At 32.2% G+C, this 10,877-nt stretch overlaps 1 protein-coding gene across 1 annotated transcript; it reads right to left on the reverse strand.

Annotated features, from left to right (window-relative positions):
* Positions 1–1,256: 1,256 nt before the first annotated feature.
* LOC111626250 lies at positions 1,257–7,171 on the reverse strand. Its single transcript, XM_023369560.1, has 2 exons — positions 7,107–7,171; positions 1,257–2,582 (listed from the first exon to the last, which is right to left on the reverse strand). Exon 2 carries the CDS (start codon positions 2,558–2,560, stop codon positions 1,832–1,834), a length of 729 nt encoding a protein of 242 aa, XP_023225328.1. The 5' UTR covers positions 2,561–2,582; positions 7,107–7,171; the 3' UTR covers positions 1,257–1,831.
* Positions 7,172–10,877: the final 3,706 nt, after the last annotated feature.

Raw genomic sequence — 10,877 nt, forward strand, 5'->3', positions numbered from 1 at the left:
AATTGGCATAAATTTGAGTTTTTGTAATTCTGGGTAAACCTGAATCAAATTCATTTATTTTCATGCAATTTTATCCTTATAAGCATAAAATTAAGCCGTAAAACTGAATTAGCTCTATGGAAACCCGTAAACTCTGACTTATCGACTCGAAAGTTTCGCCAGCATCTCACTGATAACGAAAAAAATACTTAAATTTAAAATTTCAGCTTTCTAGACCCTGCTTTCTTTTCTCTCTTTCTCTCTCTCTCTCTACGAGCGTCTGCGGTGCCGGATTAAGAACCTGAAGAAAATACAGCTTTTTGGACGATTCTTGAACTTTTCGATTGCTTATATTTCGGCAACCGCTTTATAGAAAATCTTGAAATTTTGCACACTATCTCAGAAAACAATTTTCTTTCGAACGAGATATCTCACACTGTACTTCAGAATATCGACCTCCGAAAATCGGCAACTCTGATTCCTGTATATATATAGTCAATGACTTTTTTTACTTGGCGGGTAGTCCTGATATCTATAAATTCTTTTTTAAATCCATAAACGAGTTGCGTAACTTTCCCGGTAATAAAGTTAGCATTCTGTATGGCGCCATCTGTTATGACATATTAAAAACATCTTTTTACAATATAAAACGACAAAATATTTAATTTTGAGCTACACTCAAAATTAAATCTTTTGATGTTTTATTTTACACGAGTTTTATTTTTTAAAATCCTGTAAATGCTAATAACCAGAACAATAAGTCCGACCCTTTCGAAATACCACTCCTCTTTCTCCCACCCCTTTAACCTTTAACCACAAAAATTTAATAGCCTCAATTCCTCTAATACACAAATCTCAATGCAAAATATCTGAAATTTTCGACAAAAAACACAAACTCCAAAGTGGATAAACAAAACATCGTGCTCCCAACACAAACAAACATCCATACATATAGGAAATAAATCCAATTTTTGCATTTCTCGACGTTTCGAAGTCCCTTAAGCCCAAAAATACAAAAATCTGAAGTTCTTTTTTTGATCCATCACTATACTTTCCGTTATATATAACGGCCGTAAAAGTAATACTTGCAACGCTTCCGGTAACAATGTATCAGTGAAAAGTCATTTTCTATGTTATGCTTTTTAAAAAATTATTTAAGATCTACCATGCCATAATCACGATCGAACGGACTGACTTCGCTATAGGCTAAATACATGCAGAGAAATTGAAGAACCATTACTAAAGTAATTGAACAGCTTTGTAAAAAGAAAACTGAATTTTATTCTTTAAAATATAAATTTTTATAATCAATGAATTTTATTGAATTAATATTACAAATTTTTATAAGTTTTTATGATGGCAATTTTCGAAGATTGTTAATTAAGAACGAGAATCAATGTTGTGGATGAAAACCTCACTGACCGTTTTAAACATTCTGCCAAAAACGCTATCTATTAACTAGAACATCCAAAAACCAAATTATAAATTTTTTGTGCGCCACAGACTGAGGATTATTTTTCCTTTAAGATACAAGCTACCTTGAATTGTCTTAAGTTTTCTTCACGCTGATATTGTCCACTTCAGATTTAATATTTGGCATTTCGTTCTCAAATACATTTGTTTTATAAATGACATACAATTGACATTTATAATTTCTTGGTTTATATTTAAATCAGTTTCATTACGATACTTCATAATGGGATTAAGTTCTTTTTTATATATAATTCGAAATAGTTTTTGTTCATGTTGATTCTGGTCTTCCTTTATTGAAATGCAGCTGCTTTTACCTGATTTATTTTTAACGATGTATCTTTCGACATTGACATCAATTATCTTTCCATTTTGGTGAATGTTATGTTTTCGTTATTGTGTTAGATTTATTCGGCATTTCAGGTTCAATTTCGACAATAATAGGACTATTCTTTATGGGACGACCGTATAATGTAATCTGAATACGATAACTAAAACAGCTATCGAAACAGAAGTAAAATATATAACAACCATCATTCTTATCTATTATTCTTGGTATCACTCTCATCCCATTTGGGTCTTCTGCACATCCAGATAATGAACGTAATAACGAAGAATGCCATGGTTTACTACTTTTAACCCAAACTTCTAACTCTGTTCCGAGTTTGTATTTTCTTTGGTTTTTAATTTCCAGAGTTAAATTTTCTGGCTTAACTGGACAAGTTTGAAGGTAACCAATCGAATATTTAGCCTCAAATGTGTCATCAGCTACAAAATCGAAATATAGATATGAAGAGAGTTTCTCGTCGAGTAATTCGGTTTCTCTAATTAGTGAAATGGATTTTTCAGTTTCAGAATAGTTTTTATCGTTATTTAAACGTGAAAATTTTTCTTCTTGTTCCTTCTCCATATTATCCAAAGACTGTAGTTTTAACTTTAAAACTTCATCAAACTCAATAAATATCTCTGTCTTGATTCTTTCCATAATTAATGAAGCAGTCTCTTTAGTAGAAAGATATTTCATTTTTAATTTTGTTTTGGTGCTACGAATTTTTTCCAGATTCGTACTAATATCAACTAGAGATTCTTTCAAAATACATTCATCATCCATTATTAATAAGGAATTAGTTGATCTGTAACAGAAAAATATACACAAATATCAATATATATATAATGTAATGTGGTATAATATATAAAAATAAATTTCATCTCTATAGTCATCCATGGAAAGCACTAATGCTGCCTAGTGAGTAAAATAGGAACATTGAAAAGTGGAATTGTTTTACTGTTGACGCTATTCGTGTTTTATCGAAGTTAAAATTTGCTTGTTTATAAGATTACGGATAATACTTTTGAAGACTGTACTAACGATAAGAATAAATACTATAATGTGTAAGGTGTTTTGTAGTTACCGTAGTATATAAGCCTAGAAAACTACGATATTCACTGAAGCAAGCATGTAGTGCACACCATAATTCTCTACAAAAGCCATCTGTTTTAGCTGATGGTCCTATTTTGGCCATATTTTTTATTTAATAATGTTAAGCTTATCACCACGGATTTTGAATATTGCTGTTTGATAAATGACATCTATAATAATTTTTTCTTGTCTGAATGAGTTATCAATGGCTGCCTAATTCAAGTGAATCTTGTTCGGCAGCCAATGTAGCAATCCATAAGTTTTTTATTCTTTCATTTACTAAAACTACAATAGAAAATCGAATTACACATTTATCTCTTAGACACCTGCATTTGAATCCTTAGATAACTGGTTACAAATGGATATAACTGTTACTGTGAAAGACCGAAATTAGAGAATGGCGATATTTTCCAATGAATGTCGACACATACAAAATACGTCGGTGAAATAATATGGTTATATTATTATACATTCGAACAATCGCCGGTGTATGTCGACAAGCACAGATAAGCTTTGGTGGAGGTCGAAACGACACCAGAGAAGCCGATATCGACAGAGAGGCGACAGTCTGTCGCCAAATTCTTCGCCGTTTCCTTCTGCTCAAATTGGTGATTCCGTACGAATTTGTATTCATACGGAATCACCAATTTGAGTCCCTGATGTCGACCGTGGTCGTACAGATGCCCGAAATGTAATGTAACGATTGTGTAATGTTAATCACATAATTTATGTAAGTTTATTATTGTATTATTTTATATAATGATTTACAGCGTACTGTTCGTTTTTGGTTCAACAGTTTATTTACATGTGCTGTTACTTAAGCTTTCTCCTATTTTGACATATTAAAAAGTTGCATTTTTGTCTTAACGCAATAAAAATATTTTTATTCAACATTCACCATCAGTGCATGCTGAATGTCGACATTTGCCGGTGTAAGTGAGAAATAATGATATTTAGCAAATAATTCGTACATACATGAAACGACTGTATGAATGCTGACATTCGCCAGATATCGGTTATTCACAGTAACATATACATAACAAGATAAAGTATTGCAACCTTGTCAAATTTGACTTTCCAAGTTATTTGCAAATTTCCACGTTTTCAGAGTCCCTGAAGCCAAAAAAGTCAAAAAAGAAAAAAATGCATATGTGGTTGTGTAATACGAATCCCTGTTTGAACTTTCCAAAACACATAACATCAGAATTAAGGTTTCTCATTTCCCGGTCTTTTGCTTGTCCCGGGATTCCGGGAAAAAATGAACTGTTTCCTGGAATCCCGGGGATATAATTATTTTTTAGATATAAAATAAATCTTAAAACCGAATGGTAATAATATTAATAATGCTGTGTAAAATACGTATAAAAATTACTTTTGAATTACGTAGAAATTTTCACAAATAGAAAAAGTTTATTAAAGTTTGTTGGAAACTACTTACAACTAAAATGTCCTTCAATTGGGTTGAAAATTTAAAGAAAAGAAAAAAAAAACTTTTATCAAAAAATGAAATTTTATTTTTCTAACTTAGAAGATAATTTTCGTTATTTAAATAAAACATAATACAAAATATTATTGTAAATTTTTATAATAAGATCTTAAAAAGCAAAGATACTCCGATCACTCAATTTGATTCTTATTTTACTAAAGAAAAGTCCTGCTACCGAGAATGCTCTTTTCGATTCAATTCATGTGGGTGGAATTGTCTTTAATGCATTTAAGAGAAGACGGATGCTATGTGTTTTTTCACCCGTAGCCTGGAAGATTTCTAGTTCGTTTTAGAGATGCGTTGCAGTACTTCTTTTGCTATCTATTATTCTTGATTTGTCTACCTCGGCTGCTTTAACAATGGTATCAAACTTATAGTCCGATAATTCGGCAGTTCGTTTGGCTTAATAATCAAGCTTATGAAGAAAAACTACATATTAGCATACTTCATACTCGCCCAATTTGCAGAACTTGGCATAATGCAGTTATTTAAGTTACTGGGCATGGTAAAAAATTAAGACATGCGTTCAAGATATTACAGGTTTAGACAAGTAAAGAATTTTCAGAATCCTGCCACAAATAGTCTACATATCAATCTGTAATATGCCATAACATAAAATTAATAAATACAAATGTATTCTGACAGTTTATGGGTTAATAAATTACATAATGTTGTTATACAACCCGTCAGAAAACTAAAACTTTACCACAAACAGTCTATAGACTAGTACTGATCTGAGAATCATGTTTAGTGATGATGTTACCACTTTAATGATGTATGCTGCAAACATTTTATAATAAGTGTTAAATATTAAAGTAGTTTATATACTGGATTTTTGATTTCATCTAACTACAAAATATTTAAATCTCTATTAGTAACTTGATACTGTATTTCCAATTTAACTAAAACTGTTATCTCAGAAAATGCAACATGATCACACTGAATGACAGTACATACAGCAAATAGCATTATTTGTATCAAAATATGAATTTATAAAAGGATAATAATTATAAAATATGCACTAAATTTCAGTTGAACTTTTCTTATTGAATATATTCAAGCAATATTGAAGCCATTTAGTCTCCTGGATTTGAAAACGAAACAATCTTACACCTTTGGCTGTCAAATTTTTACAATTCGGTGCTGAATAACAAACCATTTCTAAAATATATATATATATATATAACAAGAAATCCAACTAATTGAGATCGAAAGAAACAAACTATCAGCTTTGCTATAGAAACACCGTACACATCAAAAGAGCCCCAACATGGTGACTGCCGCGATGCTCTTGACCTTATGTTTATAGATCTTGAAAAGAAAGAATTCTAATAAGCGCCCTCCAGTAGTCGACTGGATAAAATCACCGAACATTGATAGTTAGTTAGTCATGGGTTTGGGCATGGCCAATGGGCAGGCCACGTGGAGTTTTCTGGTTTTTCTTCACCTTAATAAAGAGAAAGACTTTGTTAAAAATTTGAGCTTTCTAGAGACCCAGTGTTTTTTTCTCTAGGAGAGTCTGCCGTGCGGGATGAAGAAAATATTGTTTTCTTTTTGGATATTTTTGCACTTTTCAACTACTTATATTTCGGCAACCTCTATAGAAATTCTTGAAATTTTCCATAACATCTAAGAAATCAATTATCTTTCGAACGAGGTATTTGGAATTACTATTAAGCGTTTAGAGGGCGGAGAAGTCGACCCCCGGAAATCGGTAACTCTGACTCCTGTATATATACTCATTCAGTGACTTTTTTACTTGGCGCGGAGTTACTGTCATGACTCTCGGTTAATTGAGCCGGGTATTTCCAGATTTTGGATTATACCCTTCTATAAACATCTTTGCTATCATTAGTCCATCTTTCGTTTCATACACAAGGCAGCCTTTCGGGGGGTTTTCAAATCGAAATACAAACATAGGAGACAATTTACAAACTTCGTGTTTTGGGATCATACACGTCAGCCCAACAGAATAGCGCATTTTTTTCTTTTCCAGTTTTCTTGCACTTAACAGTCTTAACAGCCTTAAAATCGATGGTATAGTTATCTGGCAATCAAACCAGAATAGAGATTCATCATAATTTTCAACGAATTCATACTCCGGTATGTGTTCATTTTAATTGTACAATATTGGATGCGTAATCGGTTATTTCTCTCCTACACTAGTGACTCGACATTTTACCAATTTATGTCTGCTCAGCAAACAGATGAACTATCCAAGCGATGCCCTAAATGTTGATGAATCGTTTGTGTAATTTTGGAGAAGGATTTGCTTCGCCGTTTTACGAGTATTACCAACACAAAGACTGACACCTTTTGAACATACCTCTTTAATGCACTTGACCAAAGCTGATTACATCGTAGGATACGTAGCAGCAGTTTTATAAGAACACGACGCATTTTTTTAGTTTCAATACTCAGTCATTAGATGCAATCAGAATGTCACCTTTTTTCATAGCACATAAAACTCAGCCAACGAATTCCAATGCTCGTTTGCCCATGAGAATAGTGCATGTCAAAAACATGCACTATCCCCACGTTATGGCATGTCGTTAAAGTAATACGTTATAATAATATTAAAATATTTTTATAAAAAATAAAATCTTAAATTATAAGAAATAAATCGAAAGACATTAAAGATATAACAACGTTTTTGACTACAAAAATTTTCTAATTTTTCCCTTATTCAATAAATAAGGATATTTATTTGATTAACAAACAATCTATTATATATAAATAAGGAGTACTTACTTTCTAACAAAAAATTTATATAAGCAGGAGGATAAAGGAAGAGATAAAAAAAATTCTATATTAATCTTCTAAATAAAATGTTTAATAATTTCTGTTCTAATGATTGGAACATTTTTCATTTTATGAATAATATTCATAATTTATAGGTCAATATCGCAATATCTTTAATACTCGTATTTCAAAATTTACTAATACTGTATAACTAATATTGTTTTGTGTTCACATGCCCACCTCCGGACTTTAATCATACGCCGTGAAAAATGAACTGACTGTTTATGTTTCCTCAAATTTCATTCACCAGTTGTTGATTTAACTAATATAAATCTTTCTGAATTGATTTTTATTTCTTTTCAGTTCTTTTCAAAACATTTTGTTTTATATTTTAATTAAAATATTTCTTTTATATACGTTCAATATTTTGCAAGGTATTTTCTTTTCTTCTGAAGAGATTAGTATTATTATTTTTAATTTATAGTAAATTATGACGATGCTTATTCTCATCATTTTTTTGAAAAAGTCCAGCTAGCTTTGAGATTCCTGATTTCCTTTTTCATAGTTTGCGACAGATATTATTTAATAAGTTACCTTCAAATTCCTCGGCACTCATCTTTTTAAACACAATGTTGGAATTATTTTTTGTTTTTACTCTTTCCGCCCTGTGGGCACTAAGAGGGCCTTTTTTCAGGCTCTTCGTGGATTTTGCCAGGCCCACAAAAGGGAGGCCAGATGATGAGGGACGGAACTCAACGTATCCGGGATAACCATGCTTCGAAACTTTTCAGAGGTGATACTGCTGAATTAAGGCAACCAAAGATATTTTACAAAAATAATTTTGGCTTGTTTGAACCCATGAATAGTTTCAAACAAGCCAAGGTAATGGAAGTTTTCTCATTCTTAGTCATTGAGTAATAATGTTCGCTTTATCGAATCTTAGTGTATTGATCAGTAATGAAAATCTAACACCTAAGGATCTGTTCCTTTTATAAATGATCTAACAATACAAACAACAATAAATTAATGTTATTCTATTAATGAAATCTATTCTATATTTATTAAAGAAGTAACATTTTCTCCTAACTTACGCCTTCTTCGACATATTAAAAATAAATACGATGAAATTCGAATGTAACAATATTTTAAAACTTAGAACAATTAAACCGTTCCGTGTGTGAAAATACGTTTTTATATACTGTAATATACATACAAAATATATAAAATTAATTAAAATTTATTAATGATCATATCATGAAATTCATGGGTTTGTACTTTACGTGATATTTGGAATGGCAGCTCTCATATTATCGCTTTTATAAATAGTATCAACTCATTCAGTAGATATCGCTTTAGATCTAGGAATGAACAGTAAGGCACATCAATTGTTTAGGCAACGTAACATGTGGAAGATCAGTCTCTCGGAAAGAGTTTCAATGGCAAACTAACCCGTAATTAGTGAAGATTACCCGGAAAACACACGCCAGCCCATTCATTCCATATGAAACAGATAGAAGAAGAAGAAGCCCATTCATTCCATATGAAACACATAGAAGAAGAAGCCCATTCATTGATAAAGTGCCGTTTATGTTCAATGGTTTTATTCATTTTGCCGTTGATGGGTATTTATCAATTACTTGAAATTAACTATTTTATAAACGTTCAATAAACACTCAGATAGAAGATTGTAATCATCACAATAACACTTAAAATTTAAGGTGTTACTGCGATGATTACGATCTTCTATCTGAGCGTTTATTGACTGTTATCATGGCTACACCGGCCATACTGTATAAGAAGTATAGAAGACTGTCCATTATTTTATAAGCATAATCATAAATATTAAAGATTGCTGTTAATGTTACCTATGGTTCCAAAATGGCGGCGCTTTCGCCTGTTCGTGGTCCAGACGGACTCCTCCCGGAGGGGAGCCCTGGCAGGTCGCCTAGTGCCAAACGTCACTAGTTATTGATTCATGGTAGTTCTTGAACAAAATAAATAAATAAATAAAAGAAACGTCTACTAAAATGTAACTAATCTAACGGAAAAGAAACGAACCTAACCGAAACGCCGCCAGTTTGGAACCATTAACCTATTAAAAAATAACAACAACTAACTTACTTTATTTAAATTTCTGGTTAATATAAATTGGATTTCCAATTATAATTTTCTGTTAATAACTGTTTAAATGAAAAGACTACAGTAAAGAATTAGATATTTTCGAATCAAATCCACGTTGAATACGCACAAAATCATAATAGAAGGCGCTGATGTGTTCAAATCTTTCTATAAAAGTAAAAATAATATAAATAAATATTTATTAAATTATTGATCTATTGACTATTATAATTAATTAATATTTAATTTAAATAATTACTAAATATTAGTACAATTGAGAAAAACAACACTGTGAATGTTGAATAAGCCCGATTCAACGTTGAAGCGGGCTTATTCAATGTTCTTTCTGGTGATAGTACTGTACGTAATAGCGATTGCCATCGATTACGCTATATGTTAAAAACAAAGTATCCAACAAGAATATTATAATTTAATTAAGTTTTCTATTTTTCTGCGCCTTTGTACATCATTGGGTATCGAATCAATCAAATCCCGTACGTACTGTACAGACTGTGTATAATGTTTAATTGTGGTTACAAGTTACTAATCAAAGAGTAAAGTAAATAATATTACTCGCCAGGAGGTTATGCGTTAGCCTACTGCTCTGGAGGATCCGGGATGTAAATCTGGTGGGTGAAATATCCCAGGAACTTTTCGCGCGCGGTCCGTCTCGGATACGTCAGTTCTCGTCCTTGAACACCCGATCGCCTCTTTGTGGGCCTGGCCAAATCCATTATGAAAATTTATTTATCTATATATCTCTGCTGTAAGTTGTATTGAAGAAATTCTCATACACACATTACAAAAAGAAAGTTACTCACTCGGGATTTTTTATTGGCTTACTTGGTTACAGCGACGCAACACTTGGGAGATCTGCCGAGTGGTGATATCTCCCGGGAAGTCTTTTATAAGAAATTGGCCATATTCAAGTGTTACAAACGTGAAGAAAACGTGAAAAATTTCACATGGCCTGCTCGTTGGCGAGGTGCGAATCCACAACCGGCTACCAGTGTTCAATGGTTTTATCACTTGGCCACTGGTGGGCTCTACTCACTTATAATTGTCCTTTCACATACAGCTGCAAAACATATAGCACATCGCAAAATTTCACAGCTATGTCTCTGATTCGTACGTACTGTATTGTCCGATTATGGAGGATCTCTAATCAGTGCTTCAATCCCACTTTTATTATTATAAATTAAACGGCACACTATCCTCCGTTAGCATGCTGGTGTGGAAAGCCATCAAGCATTTATGGAGTCAGATGAGACTCCAGCTTTGGCTATTCACAAGTATGAGAGATCTGGACCGGCGTTACAACATCTGTGGGCAAAATCTGTCAAAAGATAGTACACAGTGCCAGTATATATCCATGGCCGACCATATTGCCGCATGTATTCAGTCAAGAAATCATACAAATAGTAAAGATTCTTTTTTTAATTTTACCGTTGTTCCATTAAGAAATTGTCCCTTTGCTATGATATTCTATTATTTTATTAACATTGGCATTACGTTTACACTAAAAAAATTTCACCGGATTCCAACGCCTTCTTCTTGATGAGTAAATGAGTATATTCTAGCCCCTCCTTTTCGGTTTTTATGTAAATAAGTTACTTTACATTGTTTCATTTTATGAAATGAAAAAAAAATTCGTCACGGTAT

Source organism: Centruroides sculpturatus, unplaced genomic scaffold (assembly GCF_000671375.1).
Source record: "Centruroides sculpturatus isolate CEXI.00-Female unplaced genomic scaffold, Cexi_2.0 scaffold369, whole genome shotgun sequence".
NCBI lineage: Eukaryota > Metazoa > Arthropoda > Arachnida > Scorpiones > Buthidae > Centruroides > Centruroides sculpturatus.

What these genes read in the sequence shown, in the direction of transcription:
- LOC111626250 (XM_023369560.1), bottom strand. Translation starts at nt 2,560, where the DNA reads ATGGATGATGAATGTATTTTGAAAGAATCTCTAGTTGATATTAGTACG.